Raw genomic sequence first — 19,127 nt, forward strand, 5'->3', positions numbered from 1 at the left:
TTTAACTAAAAGTACTATACACAAAACGTACCAATTGCTTTATTAAATGTAACACATGTTAAATTTCTAGTCATTGCAGCATCAAGATGCTTTATTGCTGTAGGAAAACAATAAGTGCAAATAAGAACTTTCATTTATCTGCAATGATTGGATTACATTTTGTTACTGACTTGTTTTATCTCCTCATAATGAGTGCCATTGCTCATTTTGTTCATACAGGAACTTTTGCAAAGTATGTTAGAACACACTAGAAACTTAATAATACATTGATGATGTATGGGTAATTTTCCATGCAGTTTCAAATGGTAGTTTCAAATTGGTTATGCAGTATGGGAATAGAGTGGTGAAAGCAGTGCTGAGAATGGGACAGTTTGTAGTGTTATGCCTTATTACTCAGTAAGAAATAAAATGGCAGGTTTCAATCCAAGTAACAGAACAATTTTTATCCCACCCACGTACTGAGACTCAATTATAATCTCACTTACATACCAAAGAAACACAAATAGCTTGATACTGGGTACCAGCATTTGGTTGCTTTTGTTCCATACAAACTTTTTTTGAAGTGAATAATTATTCTTTGTCCACTCATATGGTCAAAATAACCATGAAATAAACCTGTCAGTAAGAAAGACATGGGGAGTGAAAGTAAAAAATATATTAGATTTTTTTTGCATCCATAAAAAAGATGCACTTATACATAATATATGTATGCATATATGCAAAATTTAAGCAAACCTTCTGAAGAAGGAAATTATATTTTCCTTCTTTACTTCTTCAGTGTTTTATGTTTTTGAAGTATACATTTGGAACTCTTTTTTCTTTATGTTTTTTTTTTTGCTTCCAAATATTCTTGTATTTATGTTTCTCACTTTCTACACCTGTATAGTGTCCTTTCTCTTTTAATTTTATATTTTCTTCCTGTCTTAACAAATTAGTTTATTTCTCCTTTTTGAGCATCTTTTCCTTTATCTTTTTGGTTTACGTTTGCTTTTCTTCTTTTTCATAGTCATTAGTGCTTAATTTCTAGTTTGCCTTCCTCTTATCCCAAATAACAGTAATACAGTTCTAAATCCACTGAGCTCACTACAAATCTTTCAATAGTAATCATTCTTCTGCTACCTAGCTTGACTGACTTTCTTCCCCTAGAGAGTATCTCATTCAATCTTCCATATCTGGTGCAGCGGTCTGCATATAAATCAACTCAAGCCCTGGTTTTCTCCTAAATACACAAAAACTCTAAAACAAGCAAGCAAACAAACAAACAAAAAAAAGCTTTTATGCCTTCTAGTTGTACTATAATTCTCTTCCTAAATATATATATGTACTGAGACTTCAGTTAATATTCTTCAGGGATACTCTTCTCTGACTTCAGAATTGATCTACAAATTGATTCTATTTGTTGAATTTTTTCACATCTGTGTTAAAAAAAATGGACAAAGTTGATATAGACATTCATTTTTTCAGTGTTTTTTAGGAAGATCATGAATAGTAGACATTTTGTCTACTAACACCTTTAACACTTAGGTAAGTATTTTATGGTGGTAATATATAAACTATAATCTTGTGATTTAAAAGACTGCAGAGTGTGTTGTTTTTTTTTTTTTTCTGGTGTTGTTTTTCATTTGTATTAGTTTTGGTTTTGTTTTCAAATTACACTGAATTATAACATACCGTCTAGTTTTTGTGCATAATTTTTTATTTTCTTTTGTAAGACAAAAATCATCAGGCCATTTCATCCTTATTTTTGCTGCGAGGCATATAATTGTTTTTTACTTCCACAAACTATTTTGATGAGGTGCAGTTAAGTAAAGGTTTTAAAGAAAATGTAAACTGAAGAACTGTTGATCAATGTCTGATATTTCTTGGTAATTATAATCAAATTTTGAAACAAAAAGGGTCTTCTCATGTTTTTAATAGTTCTAAGACTCTCTTTGCTGTAATGATACGTTATTCAGGCTTTTTTTTGATTAGAGTTCTTGATTCCTGGAACTGGAGTTTTTGTTGGTTGTTTCAGTCAAGCAGACTAATATTCAGAGCAATGTATTTGAAAAGTGACTTAAGTACTGATGTTTGTTTTTTGTGTTGACTTTGATAAAGTACAACGAATAGGTGAAGTTATTCCATATCCATGTATTTTTTTTCCATAAAAAATTAAATGAATAAGAAAATAAATGAGAGATGTTACAATGTTGCAATAATTCAATGAACCACTGAATGTACCATTCCCTCAAGAAGTACCATTCTCTCAAAATGGGGTTCACATTCCCCCAAAAGCTAATCCAATGAATGTGGTTTTTAATCATTCTTTTTCTTTGGTCTAAGGTTGAAAAAGATTCTGAAAGATTCTGTAGAACAGGTTACCAGCTTACTATTGAGTTTATAGATGCTAATAGTTATAAAAATCTGTTTGCAGTGTGGAGAATCAAATTTAAAGCTGATTCTGGTCTACCACAGGTAGGCTGGTCACAGTATGGTATGACTACAATAAAAATAAATAATCAGTTCCATCGCAGCAAAAAAACTTTGAACACATGCCAAAAAGTATCTCTGCAGCTAATCAGAAAATATGGTCTGTGATTGTAGCTCAGTACATTCTCAAGAGAATAATCTAAAAGATAAGTGCTACACTAAATCAGGGCTGTAATATTTGCTACTCCTACTGCATCTTGCAGTCATAGGTAAGAATACAACAGCGACAGTCTCGCACACATTCTATAAAACAAGTAAAGACCATTTTACAGATGGAAGAGGTTGGCATAAGGCACATTTTCATTGCAAAGAAATCTCATTTTATTTCAAGTTAGAGAAATTCAATACCCTTTCTCTAAATGGAAAATGTTCACCAAAAGAAGGTTATTGTTGTCTTCTGCGCTACTGTTGGTACTTAAAACCAATGCTTACTGGCCAACCTGTGTTTTTTGTCAACTACTGTCAGCAAAATAAAATCAAGTTTATTTGGAAGTGAAAACACACTTGTATGGAATTGCAGTCCTCTGATATCATCCTGCCCTGAGTTTCAGATAAGAACTTGTTTTAATGTACTAAGTAAATATCTTTGATTTGCAACAAGATATATAGTTATGTTTCTTGGGATGTGTCATGTTTGTTTTAATATATGATGTTTGATGAATGGCCTGGACAAGCTGAAGACTATCTGTGACAGTTTTGCCATCTGACATTGTGAGCAATTCCAAAATTCTTTGGTGAATGCTCCTTTAAGAGTAAGTGGTGATGGTGGTGACGGTGGTGATGTCAATGATGGTAATGAAAAACATAATAGTGAGATAAATCCTTTGCTTATCAATTTAATCAGTAATTTATTTTTTTAGAAAAAAAGTAATACTGTTACAAGTTAGTTAATTGTGTACATTTGCACGTCAGCAAACACGACTTCATGAATGTAAAGGAGAATAATGTTTAGGTCCTGTGTTTTGGATATGGTTGTTTTCTGAGTTATTTGGTATTATACTACCATGCTGATAAAAGCAATATATGATACAATTTGTCGTAGATTATCAGCAATACTATGGTATATTTTGTTAGAATTATGATGCGTCTGAACATTTTGCTTCTAAACTGTTGTTGACTAGTATAGATGCAAAGTTTTGGTGAGACATATTGGATTTATAAAACAGCAAAGTGAGAATTGAAAAGGCTACTGTATTTATTGTGCTGTTTACTCTTTAGAATGATAATACTGGACCTCAGTAGAAGCGTATAGCAGAAGCAGTGTCTGGCTCAACATATTAATCTATATAATTATTTCTAAACAAATAGATTAGTAAGAGACATAAGCTTCATATAATAAAAAACTAGAGAACAATGTGTGAAATCCTCATGATACAAGAGTATGAACGTACTATTAGCTTATCCTTATCCATTTTTTCCACCTTTGTGCTCTGTAGTAGTAGCAACGACACATAAACATACCAAGGTTTCAGTAGAAAAGTATTTGTTGTTTTTTTTTTTTAGTTTTTCTATTTTTGTGTGTGTGTGTGGTTTTTGTTTGTTTTTCCCAAAATCTATCCATAGCACAAATGCTAAAGTTTTCATACAATGTAACGAATGCTTTCTTCAGTCTGTGTGTTTACTGACTTCCAGCAGAAGTGGGCTCAAAATATTCGCAAGTGTTATGACATTTCAATCCCTATGTAATTCAGTATTTTTCATAAGTGTAGCCTTAAATGAAAATGAGAACGCAATAGCTTTATATTCAGATTGGTGGAGCATTCTAGAGTCCAATTCTTGTTTCAAGGGCAATATGCTCTTTTTAAAAACTTTAAAATATGAAAACATTTTTAATACATTTAGGTTATTTTTGATGGGCAACTACTTTTGTGATATCCTACTACCACACTATGGGATTATTCCTTTACAAATTTGCAGATACCTCAGAAAGGAAGCATGTTAATGCTTAATTTTATATTATCTTAAAATTAATTTATCTGAAATATATTTTTAAAGTATTGTAATACTGTTGGAGCAGAGTTCTGTAACAAATGATGTTGGCATTTAATTCTACCAGAACATAAATCATGGTCATGAGATAAAATATACCTAAAAAAAGTATATAAATTCTGTAAGACAATTAGCATGACAAAGACAATTTCTTAACAATGGCAAACGTGAGCATACAGAAAGCTATTTGATTTCAGGTAAATCTAGTGACTTACTCAGATGTATTTCTTTAGAGGTGTAAGCAACTGAAGGTTTGTTTAGTATTTCCAGGTTTTGACTGTGCAATAGGAAGGGTAGGATCATGTTGCATATAAACTGCTGGCTATAATATTTATGTAATATAATATTTAGGTTTTCTGCTGGCTCAAGTGAGAGTCTGCTGTGACGCAAGCAATGATTTCTCAAATGGTGATTACTAATGGAACCTTCTAACTTTGCTAGATTCACTGTCTTGGTACATCTGCTTTTATAATAATTACTTAATTTTTACATATTAAATTCCACCTATTCTCTGCGACTGAGATAGACACACAGTGTATGCAAATCTATGCAAAACTTTTGCTGACTGGGATCGGAGCAAAATTCAGGCAGCCTGTATTGTAAAGGTACTTCGAAGGACTTTTACACACCAGCATGATTAAAGGCTTCAACAGTAAGGTAGTTGTGGGAAAGCAAACATAAAGAAGATGATGCATCCTAATCTAAGATGACCACTCTTCCTTGTGGAAAGACTTAATCTATTCAGATATATTTTTGACCCACTGAAAAATAGAGCTTTCATTTTAAATTATTTTCTTTTGCAGGTCATACATATGGGATGGGTACATGAGAGACTTGAAGGAACTGATTCATCTCAGCTCTACAAATTCAAGTTTCTGGCATTGAAGGGTTCATCCTTCTACATTTTCAGTACTCCACCGGTAAAAAAAAAAATATATATATATATTTTTTTTACAGTTCCATTGTATATGGAAACCTGTTTGTTATGTCTGGGTTTATTTTTCCTTACTAAGAGAAGTTGTCAGCTGAGATTTCAAAAGCAGTTAGAGCCATAAGTGCCACTGAATTTCACTAAGCTTTAGATATTTAACATCTTTCAATGTCCTCTGAAAATCATACCAGATCTGGTTAGCTAAAAGAATTCCTTATAGGGAATATACTGTTTTTACTTTTTAAAGTTTTTAAGTTCATATTTTTCACTGGTTACTTACAGCCAAATTTTTTTATCTTACAAATTCAAAGACGTTTTTGGAGATGTAATGAGTTGCTAGTAACTCCTTCTTCTTAAAGACAAGACGTGTCATGAAATGCACCGTCCATACTGATAGTAGATGTGGATGTTGCGTACAAACAAGGGATTGAACTGTTAGAGAGAATCCAATGCTAAGTGTACAGTTTGAACAAATGACAGCATCTTGCTTTGATAGTTTCTTATTATATAGTTAGTAAAGAGAATTCTATTTCACAACAGATGACTTACCTAATATTTCTGGGAAAAAAAAAAAAAAAAAAAAATCACCGTAAGAAAATTAATTTACAAGAATGGAACAGAAATGAGTTGTAGAATTCTAAACTCTTAAAAAAGTACCCATACTTATCACATTGTATTTTTTTATCCTTTCTTTTCTCTCCAGAAAGCCTTTGCTTTTTTAGCTAATCAAAAAGAACAATATGTGGAATTGGAATGCAATTTCAATTAAACAGCTCTGTACCATTATTACTCAGAAGGTGGTCAATCTCCCAATTTCTTCAGCTGATCCAAAAAAAATCTCATCCTTTACATGTATGCCGTCTACTTTACCTTACTGAAGTACAAACTTCAAACCATATTTATGAACCTTAAGACAAACCAACAGGCAACATTTTATCTTTCTCTAGATTGTAATTCTAAAACCAGGGATTCCTATTAACTTCAAACATTATTTTTAAGTGGCCAAGTAATAGTAATTTAGCACATCTGGGAAAAGGTTTTGTGTTTTTTTTCCCCTGCAAAAAAATGATTACTCTATATGTTAAGTCAATAAACTGAATTTTGATTCAATTACAGAATCACAGAATTTCTAGGTTGGAAGAGACCTCAAGATCATCGAGTCCAAACTCTGACCTAATGCTAGCAGTCCCCACTAAACCATATCCCTAAGCTCTACATCTAAACGTCTTTTGAAGACTTCCAGGGATGGTGACTCCACCACTTCCCTGGGCAGCCTGTCCCAATGCCTCACAACCCTTTCAGTGAAGAAGTTCTTCCTAACATCTAACCTAAAACTCCCCTGGCTCAACTTAAGCCCATTCCCCCTTGTCCTGTCACCAGGCACGTGGGAGAACAGACCAACCCCCACCTCGCTACAGCCTCCCTTGAGGTACCTATAGAGAGCGATAAGGTCGCCCCTGAGCCTCCTCTTCTCCAGGCTGAACAAGCCCAGCTCCCTCAGCCGCTCCTCGTAGGACTTGTTCTCCAGGCCCCTCACCAGCTTCGTCGCCCTTCTCTGCACCCGCTCAAGCACCTCAATGTCCTTCTTGTAGCGAGGGGCCCAAAACTGAACACAGTACTCGAGGTGCGGCCTCACCAGAGCTGAGTACAGGGGGACGATCACCTCCCTAGCCCTGCTGGCCACACTGTTCCTGATACAAGCCAGGATGCCGTTGGCCTTTTTGGCCACCTGAGCACACTGCTGGCTCATATTCAGCCGACTATCCACCATCACTCCCAGGTCCTTCTCTGCCTGGCAGCTCTCCAACCATTCCTCTCCCAGCCTATAGCTCTGCTTGGGGTTATTGCGCCCCAGGTGCAGGACCCGGCACTTGGCCTTGTTGAACTTCATGCAGTTGACCTCAGCCCATCGGTGCAGCCTATCCAGATCCTCCTGCAGAGCCTTCCTACCCTCAAGCAGATCGACACACGCACCTAACTTGGTGTCATCTGCGAACTTACTGAGGGTGCACTCAATGCCCTCGTCCAGATCATTGATGAAGATATTAAAGAGGACCGGTCCCAGCACCGAGCCCTGGGGGACGCCACTAGTGACTGGCCTCCAACTGGACTTGGCTCCATTCATCACGACTCTTTGGGCCCGGCTATCCAGCCAGTTTCTAACCCAACGAAGCGTGCGCCAGTCCAAGCCTAGGGCAGCCAGTTTCTTGAGGAGAATGCTGTGGGAGACGGTGTCAAAAGTCTTGCTGAAGTCAAGGTAGACCACATCCACAGCCTTTCCCTCATCCACCCAGCGTGTCACTTTGTCATAGTTTTACTGCAATCCAATTAAAATGCAAAAACAAACCAAAAATATTAAACAAATAAATAACACACCACATAAATGCTTTTCCTTTATAATTTTTTGTTATTGCTTTTAGTCTTGTTTTTGAAGAAACATTATCAATATAATTAAAACTATCCATCTACATGATACTAATTGGGCATAAACTGCTTCATTTATCATGTTCAGCACTTTACAAAAGAACAGACAAATGAGGATGAATGTTTAATAGTATTTTACCATGTTATTTGACAGTATCTACTACATCCTATTTTGTTTCTGTGCAAAATTTTTGTAGAAACAATGGCTTTTCAGAAAAATGCACAAAGGTGACCCTTTAGTCATTGTGTTATGTCACATCAGTAATCAGATACACTAGTGAGTGTAAAATATTAATGACAGAGCCTATTAATAATAAAAAATCTGTAGACCATTGGCCTTGTTATTTAATCATGCCACTGATTTATTGTATCGGGGCAAACCAGGAAATTAGAAGTTTCCAGCAACCACACAAGTTGAGAATTCAAAGCTGAATCTAAGGTGTGTTCAACTTCACACTTTGAAGTTGATTATCAGGGTCCTGAGGGCACCTCCAGCCCTGACTGTCCATGACAGCCAGGACTCCATGTCAACACCTAGGGCTGTCAGACAATGAGGCTGCAGCAGGGCCAGTCTCCAGCTCCCCAAAGCCCTGCCATGCCCAGCGATGGCCCCACCAGGCCAGTTCCACCCATAGGCCTGACCTCTGCCATCTTGGCCTGGCCTCTGCCCCATCCCCAGCCCAGTGACCTGCGGCTTCTACAGTGTCCCCAGCTGCCTGGCTTCTGCCTGGGCCTGGTTGGAAGGGACTTTCCCCATAGCATCCCCTACGGTGCTGTGTTCTGTATCTGTGGCTAAATTAGAGCTGATAACACACCCATGTTTTGGCTGTCGATGAGCGGTACTTGTATACCATCAAGGCTTCCTCTGTTTCTCACATTGCCTCCTCAGCATGTAGGATGGAGGTGGGCAAGAGTTTGGAAAGGGACACAGCTGGGACAGCTGACCCAAATTGGACAGAAGAGATACTCCATACTATATAACTCAGCAATGAAAAATAGAGATTTTGTCTTTAAAAGAATAAGTTGCTTGGACACTGAGCATCGGTCTACTTGGGCAGGTGTGGTGTGTGTGGTGTATGATTGTATTGTTTTTTTTTTTATGTGTGCGTGTGTTTTTCTTTTGCACTTGTTTTTTCTCTCTTTCCACCAATTATTGAACTGCCTTTGTCTTAATCTGTGAGCTTTCTTGCTTTTGCTCTATTCTCCCCCTTCTCCTGCTGGAGGTGGGGGTGAGTGAGTGAGCAGTTGGATGGATGCTTAGCTGTTGACCGGGGTCAATCCACTACAGGTGTCATATACCCTGTCTTGAGAGACCCTGCCCTGCCAAACCCCAGGGGGAGTTCCCACAGCCCAGACGCTGGTGATATGTCATGTCCCAGCTTTGTAGCTGGAAACATCGGTTGTCAACAAAGCCATGCAGTGAGCTGCTTTACTATTTTCAGACATTTTTAATGGTGCTGATCTTATTGTTACTTCTACTGACCTCTTTTTTTAAATATTGGATTGTTCTACCACAAAAATAAAAATGTTTTAACATTAACATGGTAGATAAGATTTTTCCACTATGTTTTATTTTGAGATGTATCTATGGTGGTATTGCTATTTGCGTACTAAACCACACAAAGTAGATGTCGTACACGTCATCTTTAATTGTAATTACCTTACTTGCAACTTTACAACTGCTTATAAAAGGATCTAGTGCAATTTTTATTCTTTTTCTGTTTCTTTGTGTGTAAAAGATCATGAATGTAAATACAGCTGCTAACTTTCATAAGAATGAAAAGCTATGGTTAACCATGCACAAGAACCAAGAAAAATGTAGAGCAAATGTTAATTTTATAATATGAAAGAATCTATGTAAAGTAGTCTATTTTTACTCTGTTTCAACAGTATCTTAGATGCTGTTTCTAAAAATGTAGAATCTTCAGAATAAAAGTAAATGTCAGCAATGTTGCTCACTAGAGAAAGGTCTTCATGCACCCCTGAAGTGGCTCATCTAACAGTATTTAAGAAATTTGAAGATTTAATTTATAGATTGTATCTGGATTATGGCACATTTCTGAAAACTACGCGTATGAAAAACACCACAGCACGAATAGAATTTATTATTTTAGATATGTTAATATACAAGCAGTATTTTAGTACATTCTAAAAGCATCTGATACATTTCTGTCAATTTTCAGGTCTTGAAAGTGTTCTGAATTCATATCCTAGAAGAAATTGTGGAGACATCATTCAGAATTATCATTTAAAAACAAACTTTTTTGTTTCTTTAATTGAAACTTTACAGAAAAATGAAATGTTTTCTTTTTATTGAATATGTGCTATATGTTTGGGAAGATGGTACTGAGTGATTTTTTTGTCATACTCACAGATCAATATTGTTTTTCAATTCAGGTCTTAAAGTAGCCATGCCTTTGGAGTTGTTATGTTGCTCTTAATTACAAAACTGTCTTTTTCATTGTGATTAAATAGTACTGAAGTGATTTATGTGAAGGTAGTTAAGTAATTACTGCATATCCTGCGTTTTAAGTTTAAAGAAAAGGAATAAATGCAACAGTACTGTGTAAGTAACAGAAATAATTATGAAACTAATATAGAGTATTTTATCAGTGTTTCATCTTTGAAAAACATTGCAGAGAAGCATTCATAATTTAATTAGCATGACTGTTATCCGTAGGTTCATGCCAGTGCTTTGTATGTGCATATAACAACAGAAAAGAGGTGGCAATGAGTTGTAGGGCATAGACTTGACCATGGATGCTTGACCATGGATGCTTTTGGTGAACTTTCTAACTTTATGTACAAATTCTTTCTTTATTTTTTTATTTATTTCTTCACGTCTTTATTAGGATCTGATTGCTCTTTAGTGTGTGTTTTGTAGCATCTAGTTTGACTTGGTTTACAGATCCTTAGGCTTCTTATACTGCTATATCACAATTTGTCTCAAGAACATTTCTCAATATATTTTTTCCATTTTATTATCTTTTTTATAATTTTTTAGAATTAGACTTGGCTCATTTTTTTGATTGGTGAAAAGGCTAGTGAAAAGAGCTGCTATTGACCAGAAAATGTTCAATCTTTTGTCTCTATCATTTTGGTATTTCTAGGTGAATTGGATGCTTTGAAGTGTGATACTCCTTTAAATGCAGCCGTTTATTTGCCACATGCGTAGTACAATCGTTTAGTGCTGATCTCTGAATAAGCATGCAAATCTTTTGTGATTGGTTTCATTACATAATTCTCTTTTAAGGAATAGCTGTTCTTCAGTTTGTTGCTTGCTATATGTATATTGCAAAATGAATTTAACTTTTTTTTCTATATCCTATTTTAAATTGTAACTTTTTATAGATCACTTGGTCTAAGAAGAATTGAGTAGCTTCCTTTAGTTTCTTGAATCCTTTGTGATGTCTGTTTTGAAAACATGATATGCTTACAGAAACTCACACTGAAGTTAAAAGTCCTTCTTGAATACTTAACATTTTTGTAACTCTTAAGTGCTTATTTCAGTCTCTCATTATGGATTTAAGACTGTAAGTTCAGATTACAATTTTATTTTTTTTCATTTCTGTTATCTCTTTGGTCTTCTGAGCACTTATGCTCCCTTTCATCTCTGCTTAGTGTTATTTGTGAGTTTACAAATGTGTTATTTTTTGATCTTTCTGAAAGAGTTAATTAGCAAAATACCTACAAACCCAAATTTTCTACGGCCTTTGCAATTTTTCATCATGTAATGCATGAGTTAGCTGGGGAGTTGGATATTCACTGATTATCCAATGTTGTAAATAACAGCATTCAGCTACTCACGGTCATAAATTTATGTGTTAGACAAACAAGAATTAAAGTGACAGCTAGCTGAATTCTACTTGGTATTATCATGTATTTTTTACTTTTTTGGACACATTGCCAGAACTAAATTGTTTGAATTAAAGTATATCTCCTTAAGCCATTCTGAATATACATTTTTAGAAATGTCTGGGAATATGTTTCAATATTACATTTATCTTAGTTACCTACATTTTCCTATCAGGAAAAGGTTCTTCACCAAGAGAGTGGTCAGGCACTGGAACAGGCTCCCCAGGGAAGTGTTTATAGCACTGAGTTCAAGTGTTTAGACAGTGCTCTCAAACATATGACAATGTTTCTTTGGGTGATCCTTTGGGGACCCAGGAGTTGAACTCAGTGATTTTTGTGGGTCTTTTCCAACTTGGAATATTCTATAATTCTGTAATTCAACATATGATTATTCGACATGTCATTTAAACCCACGTTTAAATGGGTGATGATGGATAAACCTTTAATAAATGGAAATGTCCCTTAAAACAAATTTAGATATATTGCACTTCTTGTGATTTTTTTTTTCTGATCCTTTCCAGCTTTTCTCATTAACTAGAATTATAAGATAATTTGTGATGATATGCAACTGTTAACAACTACATTTTAAACTTAAACATACTATGATTATTCTGGGGTGAAAACTGTAATAATGTCAACTGTCTCTTTGGATTCCAGTATCCCTTTGTATTATGTTTGTTTCCTTTCCTTAAGGGGAACCTCCTCAAAATGTCATTCATGTTCTCCTGGTGACCTTGCACACTATGATATTCAGACAGTTTCACTCATCTTTACGTATTGTAGTATTTCTCTGATATACACAGTAGAAGAAAATCTTGACTTATATAGGTGCTGGTAGTGATCTGTGATCATTAGCTATCTCTGCTGAAAAAGTCATAAGAGGTTACAGAGAAACAAAAGATGAAAGAAATACACAGGATAATGGGGAGAAGGCAGTAGTCAGGATAATGGGGGTATTCAGAGTGGATTTAACAGCAGTATAACCATTGTCCATGGTAGCATCATTAGTAACAGAAAAGAACTCCAACAGTTTAAATTAATCTTCAGGAATCAAAACAAAAGATGTGAGGAAATGTAAGTTGAGTCTTGTCTCAACAGTTTTTAGGTTATAGCCCATGTCACTAAATTCAGTTTCACAACAGCAGATGAAGAGGTGCTTACGCTTTTATGTTTTGCCTAACCACTAACAGGAATGAAGGATTCTCCTGTTTTTAACTGAGATTGGAAAGAATCTTTCCTTTTCAGAAATTCAAGACCAAATAATGAACTAGGCCACCATTCTAGCCTGTAAACCTTAATTTGCAAAAAACATGAAGATCCCCTTTGAGGATCAACAAAAATCGTCCAAAACCTGTAATACTTAATTATTTTATTTTAAAAACAGCCATCAAGTTAAAAAATATATATATATATCCTGTAGAAAGGATCAAGCAAAAACCTTCAGTACTTGCTGTATGTGAGCATGTTTAAAACTATATTTCTTTATGAATCAGTTTTATAATTTCTCAGTTTCAGTTGTTTCTAATCTTTTGTGATTGCTTACTTTTAGCAATAATTAAAAAGCAAAACTCAAAATAGTGAATGGAACTTGAATGAAATGATTAATGGAAATCTAAAAATTAGAACTGTGTGACTAAAAATGCCTATACTTCATGAGGTGATGGGACTACAAATCTACTATCTAAAATTGCTTTAATTTTCTAGTCTGAAAAAAACTTTCTGTAAGGAAATTGCTAACCTTGAAAGTTAGCATTAAGTAATGGTTTAAGTTTTAATTTGTAATGAGAAATTGCTCATAATATAACAGAAAGATTAAGTATACGACTTTTATATACTTTTACTTATTTTACTGCATGCATTGTATTCAAGTGATGTTTCTCACTTGACTGCTAAAATATAAAAAGTTTCAAATAGTGAACCCTAGATTTTGAGTCCCTTTATACCCTGAAAAGAAGTGGTGATAGAACTTTCTCTCCTAGAAATCTTCAGTCCCTTTTGCAGTAGGTGATTCATCTCATCCAAATTCAATCATGTAGAGTGTAAAGATCTGATCTAAACTTATCAAATTCTACATTCAGTGACTGAAGATAAAAAGAATTCCCGAAGTCTGTTCATCAGTCTCATGGAAAGGAGCTAAGAGAGCTGTGAGGAAACTTTTTTTTTTTTTCTTCCCCAATATACAGAAGTTAAAACTAAATTAACAATCGGATTCAGTTATTAAAATTAGATCTTTCTGATGCCTAAATTTAGGTAAGGTGATTGCCTTCTTCAGAATTCAGGTAAATTCTGAAACACTGCTTTGAAACACACAGAAAGAAAGGGCTGTTTGATAATAATGTTCACTGGTTCCAATTGGTGCAGATAAAAAGCATATATGATTAGACAGAAACTAAAACCAAGTTCACTTTATTCCTCTGGCAGCACTCAATGAAATAACTTCATAACTAGTAAATGTCCCAATAATCTGCTCCCAAGTGTTGTACTGGTTTGGATGTTCACCATTTTATTACGACTCACAGTTTTCTAAACTCCTATGGTTTAGAATTCATGAAGACCTGGTAATCCAATGTAAAAGTTATATTAAAAAAAAAAAAAAAAAAGCAGTTCTTCGTACAAAACAACAGGAGCAAGATTCAAATACTATAGGTGAGCTTTGTGCTATTATCAATACAGAAAAATATAATGCATTATTACACCATTCTTTCCTGATTATGTTTCTTCCACAGAAGTCGGATGTTTTGTAGCCAAATTTTGCTTTTGCTAATAATTTAAGTGACATTTTCTGCTTTCTTCCTTTGAGGGGCAAGGCAGGAGAAGAAAACAAAGCTGCATCTTGCCTCGTATTTTAAAGCATCCAAGCATCTATTGCAGTCACCAAAATACTTACTTCCATGTGCTAAAAGCTTCAGTTTAGTCACATTTTTCATATATTTATACAGACCTTCCTATACATTCACCAAGAGCTAGTATTTTGCTCTAAAATATGTAATCAAAATAATGTGTATTCCCTTGGTATTTTTCATACTCATAGGTTCTCTTTTTCTTAACCTATGTAGGTTAGATACTGTTTTTAAAAGAAAACAGATTATCACATTGTGTCATGACCTAGACTTTAGGAAAAATATTCAACTATCATTCCAACTCTTAACTTCTAACAGCCTGTAATATGAACAAAATAATGTAACAAAAAACACATGTAGTAACATCTTCTATCATTATGAAGCACACAGCTGACAAGATTTTAAATTCAAATTTTGTAAACACATAGTCCTTTTCAGTTTGTAATATAGATATAAAGATATTGATGGCCTACTGTATATAAACTCAAATCTGAATTTAGGAACAGATCTTGGGTCTGTTGGTTCTAAGAGTTTTATTAAATTGAGATGTGCTGCTGAATGCCTCTGGGTTTAAGAAGGTTTTGTGTGTTAGCATATTTTAAAATAAATATGCTTATGTACCTCACCACAGAGATTACAAAGAGGTTTCCATCATGCGGTAGTAATAATGGAAAAAAAATCAATGTAAGTATATAATACCTTTTAATTATAGCAAAAGTCATGTAGATGCTGTTTCTGGAAAAACTGAATACTATTTGACAGACTTTTCTAGATGTTGGATATTAAATGTAGTTAACGCTTGCTTATACTTAAAGCATCTGATAGAATAATGATTGGTGAAATCTTTATAATATTTTCATCTTTATATGATTTTAGAATAAAGAAGAATTTGTTCTTAATACTGTATTTTGATATTATAGGTAAGCACACTAGACTGGGTACGAGCTGAAAAAATCTATAACCTCTGTGAGGTTCTATTTAAAATTCACAAGGTAGGTTTCCTAACAATTACATTATATAGTAAAAAAACCTTGCCTCTTCCTGTTAATTATGAGCTCAATTCAATCACATCTAGGAGTAGCTAGCATATAAATATCTTCTATGTTGTTATAAAACCTTTTTGCGTGGCCATTGCATTACCTGTATAAGACACTGGAAAATGGATTAAGCTCCAAGTGAGCCAGTTCATAAAATTCTTCTAAATTGGAGACTTTTATTTTTTTTTCTGTGTGAGAACCAGTCAAATGCAATAACAGTTAATCATAATGACTGTGGATATTGTATATTTTTAGTAGCTTAGCTTTTTAAGTGAATGTAATGAAGAATGCTTTCAGTGTAATTCCTGATGTACATAAAAATGCTTTTATTCGAGTCTGAGTAATAAGAAGTAGACAATTCTGTCATTCTTAGATCATGGCTAATTTGATAACATTATAGTTGGTTTTACCTTAAAAAGGGCAAAATGTTCCATTTGTGCACTATAGAATTATTTTTTCTACCATCTAGAGATGTTGTCATGTTTTCTGTTTAGCTTGTCCCAAGGAAGGATTTAGGGCAAACCTTTAGCGGTCTGTTTAAATAATTCCCTGGGGTGACAGGGAGTTTTCATGTCCTGACTGCTCAAACTACTTGTACTAATCTGACTTTCCACAACAAGGGCATATGTCCTACACCAATTCTGTGAATTGTGATTTTAAAATAAATAAATTGGAAACCTGATGGAGTTAAAAACAGGGCCATAAGCACACGGAACTGAAACAACAAAACAAAATAAAAAGGAAGATTGCTCTCAATTATGAGCTGATAGCTGCATTTTCCAGAGGTGTCAATGCCATTAACTGGCTGCTAGCAGAGCCTGATGTCAGTTGCCAGTTTTGCAGTTGTAACAGTTCAGCAGTTCCAGCCCATCACTGTCTGTCTTCATTTTGTTATAAGCCTGCTTTCACTGGGCAGGGGGTCATGATTTTAGCAGAAGTGGGAGAAGGAAGAGTCCTGGCCAGTGCCATGACAAGAATCTGGCAATCCTCAAATTCAGGACTAGAGCTGAGCTCCAGAGCACAGGCTGCAGGAGTTCAACCCTATTTCTGTGTGAATAGTATTATTTTAATGTGACCTTATCTCCAACTGGATATCTATGGGTAACTTCAGATTCTGAATAGCACTGAGACAGCTGCAAAAAGCAGAGAATTTAACCCTGCTTATTGATTCTGTCTCCTTAAATTTTCTTAAAATTCACATTTTTCCAGATAAATAAGTTGGGCAGCAATAAAGCAAACATTCATTATGTTTTTTTAAAAGGTTTTACGCTGTCATGGGTTTTGTTTTTTCTTTTTTTTCTCCTTGAAATATTAGTGATTTGAAACTCACTCCTTCCTTGAATATTCTGGTAATTTCAAGGACAATGTAAAATTGTCTTTAAAGTAAATTCTATGATATTTTTTCATTATGAAAAAGAAGTAGGAAATAAACTACCAAAGATTAAACTTTTTAATGTTCTTGACATTTTAATAAATGAATGCTTAATTACTGGTCTTCATGAATACATTAACTAAAGTGCAAAAGCTCAAATTCAACACTTTAACCTCTTTTCTGTAGATTCTTTGATATAAATGACAGCGAGGCCAACTGAGCAAATCCAAGATGGAAATAATCTCAAGAAATTAAAGTTTCTATATTGCAGACTGAAAGGTGGAGCTTATGTTGTAAAAACTGCAGTTTGGGAGAGTGTTTTTAAGGATTTTGGGGAGCTTGTAAGATCTAGTGCAAAGCTGTGATGTAGAGTGTTTTTGTATTTTCTTAAGAAAGCTGGTTATAAGGAAGATGCCCTTGTTACTCACTTAAATGAAAGCTTCTTACCTATCTTCATTATGCCATAAGAGTTGAAAATGGAAAATAAGAATATAAAATGCCATATAGGAATGGCATTTTAAAATCAACGTTTGCTGTATTTTAGGGTTATGTGTGTATGCATATGTGTATGTGTATTCACATACGTATGCAAATATGTGAATTCAAATTTATATATCACATACTTGCACATACATGGGCATTTAGTGGTAACAACCAGGAGTTTTAAATGTTTCTCATTTATCACGTGTTTCCTCCTAAGCTTGCTTCACACTCTATATTTACTGGAACTGTTACTGAAAACCTGTATTTTTCAGAGGCAAGAACATTATATATATTTTTAAAAACAGCCTGTCTTAAAAAACATTTTATCTTTTTTATTTACTTATTTATTGCATAGTATTTTCACACATCACATTTCTAAATATAAAATATAAAATATAAATGCATTAGTCTAATTGCTAGGAGTCTAATTGAAGTACTGAGTCTTGAAGCAGGCGTAGGCTTCATAACTGTTACTCCAGATAATGTGCAGTTATCCTTTTGTTCAGTTTTGTTTTGTTCAGTTTCCTTTTTACCAGTCCAAAGAAGTGGCAAAAAATAGCTTTGAAGTGCCTCAAGACCTCTCTGCTAGGCTAGCTGTAGGGCCTTTTGTGACAACACAGCATCATGTGCCCTGGTGGCATTATGTGCTGCCTCTGAGATATTCCCCAATGCATCCATAACTTAACAGAGTAAATTGCGTAGAGTTACATATGCTAGCTTTATGTTATTCAATAATTCACTAGCACAATCAACGTTTTCAGTTCCCATGTGAGTATATCCTGTTTGCTGAATCCATATTAATGGAAGCAGTACACATGCACCGGTAGATGATTTGTTACCTCTGTTTTTTATTACTTAAAAGTCGATCTTCACTGCTGTCCTGTAAGGGTGGTTGTGCGTGCATCTAGGGCTGGAGGGTTGCAAGACCCTGAACTTTTAAACATTTATCTTACATAAACCAAAATATTTCAGGTTACATTTTCTTGTACAAGTCCCAGTTGATTTTTTTTTATGTGCATAGAGTTTCAGCTTCAGGCTTTGGTAGCCTATAATAGACTGTTAGAGGCCCTAGGAAAATAAGATTCTTCAAAAGGTTTATCCTTACTACAAGATTCTAGGACTTGTGTACCAGTAGAGAGCTGTGTTCTGGTCTTTTCAAAGCCACCTAAGTCCAGTCCAGCACTATTGCTTTTATCTCAGATCTGTTTGACTCAAGTTCCTAAACCTAACGTGAAGTACTGGAGAAATAAAATTGTTTGCAGCTAAATCTTGAAAATAAGAAATAAGATTCTATTTGTAAATTCCTTCATTATTTTCGATATTCTCTGCCCCATGTCATCATAGGGAAATAGAAATAGAATTTTGTTTTTCTCTATGTTTATGTTAGTCAGTGAACACTTGAAAGATTAGGGAAACTTCTTTTAAAAATTTATTTTCATTTACAAAACCTTCTGTTAGGGGGGATACTTTATATTATGAAAGACTAACATGAAATTTCTCATCCTTTTCATCCTGAAGGTGATGACAGGAACTCACTTCATTCCACTTGTAGTTGCAAAGCAGCACTGGCAGCTATTAGGGAATATTTGAAAGCTGGCATCATTATTTCCAGAATTAGCCCATATGCTTGATAAATTACTGCATCTCTGGGTGTTCAGTTTGGAACCCAATTAAAATGGCGTAGTTATATTCTGCTAGAAGGCTGATAAACAGCTCTTGAACTGTAT

General features: G+C 34.6%; 1 protein-coding gene across 1 annotated transcript in view; it reads left to right on the forward strand.

The window, feature by feature from the left end:
• SNTG2 (syntrophin gamma 2) overlaps nt 1-19,127 on the forward strand; it is a gene marked incomplete at both ends in the record, with an annotated part of 296,049 nt that overhangs the window by 238,899 nt on the left and 38,023 nt on the right. The window contains 2 exons of the mRNA XM_084284773.1: nt 5,262-5,378; nt 15,429-15,500. Coding sequence (XP_084140899.1) covers nt 5,262-5,378; nt 15,429-15,500 — 189 coding nt within the window. The remainder of the gene's footprint in view (nt 1-5,261; nt 5,379-15,428; nt 15,501-19,127) is intronic.

The sequence above is a fragment of the Netta rufina genome (genome assembly GCF_964035555.1).
Source record: "Netta rufina genome assembly, chromosome: 3".
NCBI classification, from domain to species: Eukaryota; Metazoa; Chordata; class Aves; order Anseriformes; family Anatidae; genus Netta; species Netta rufina.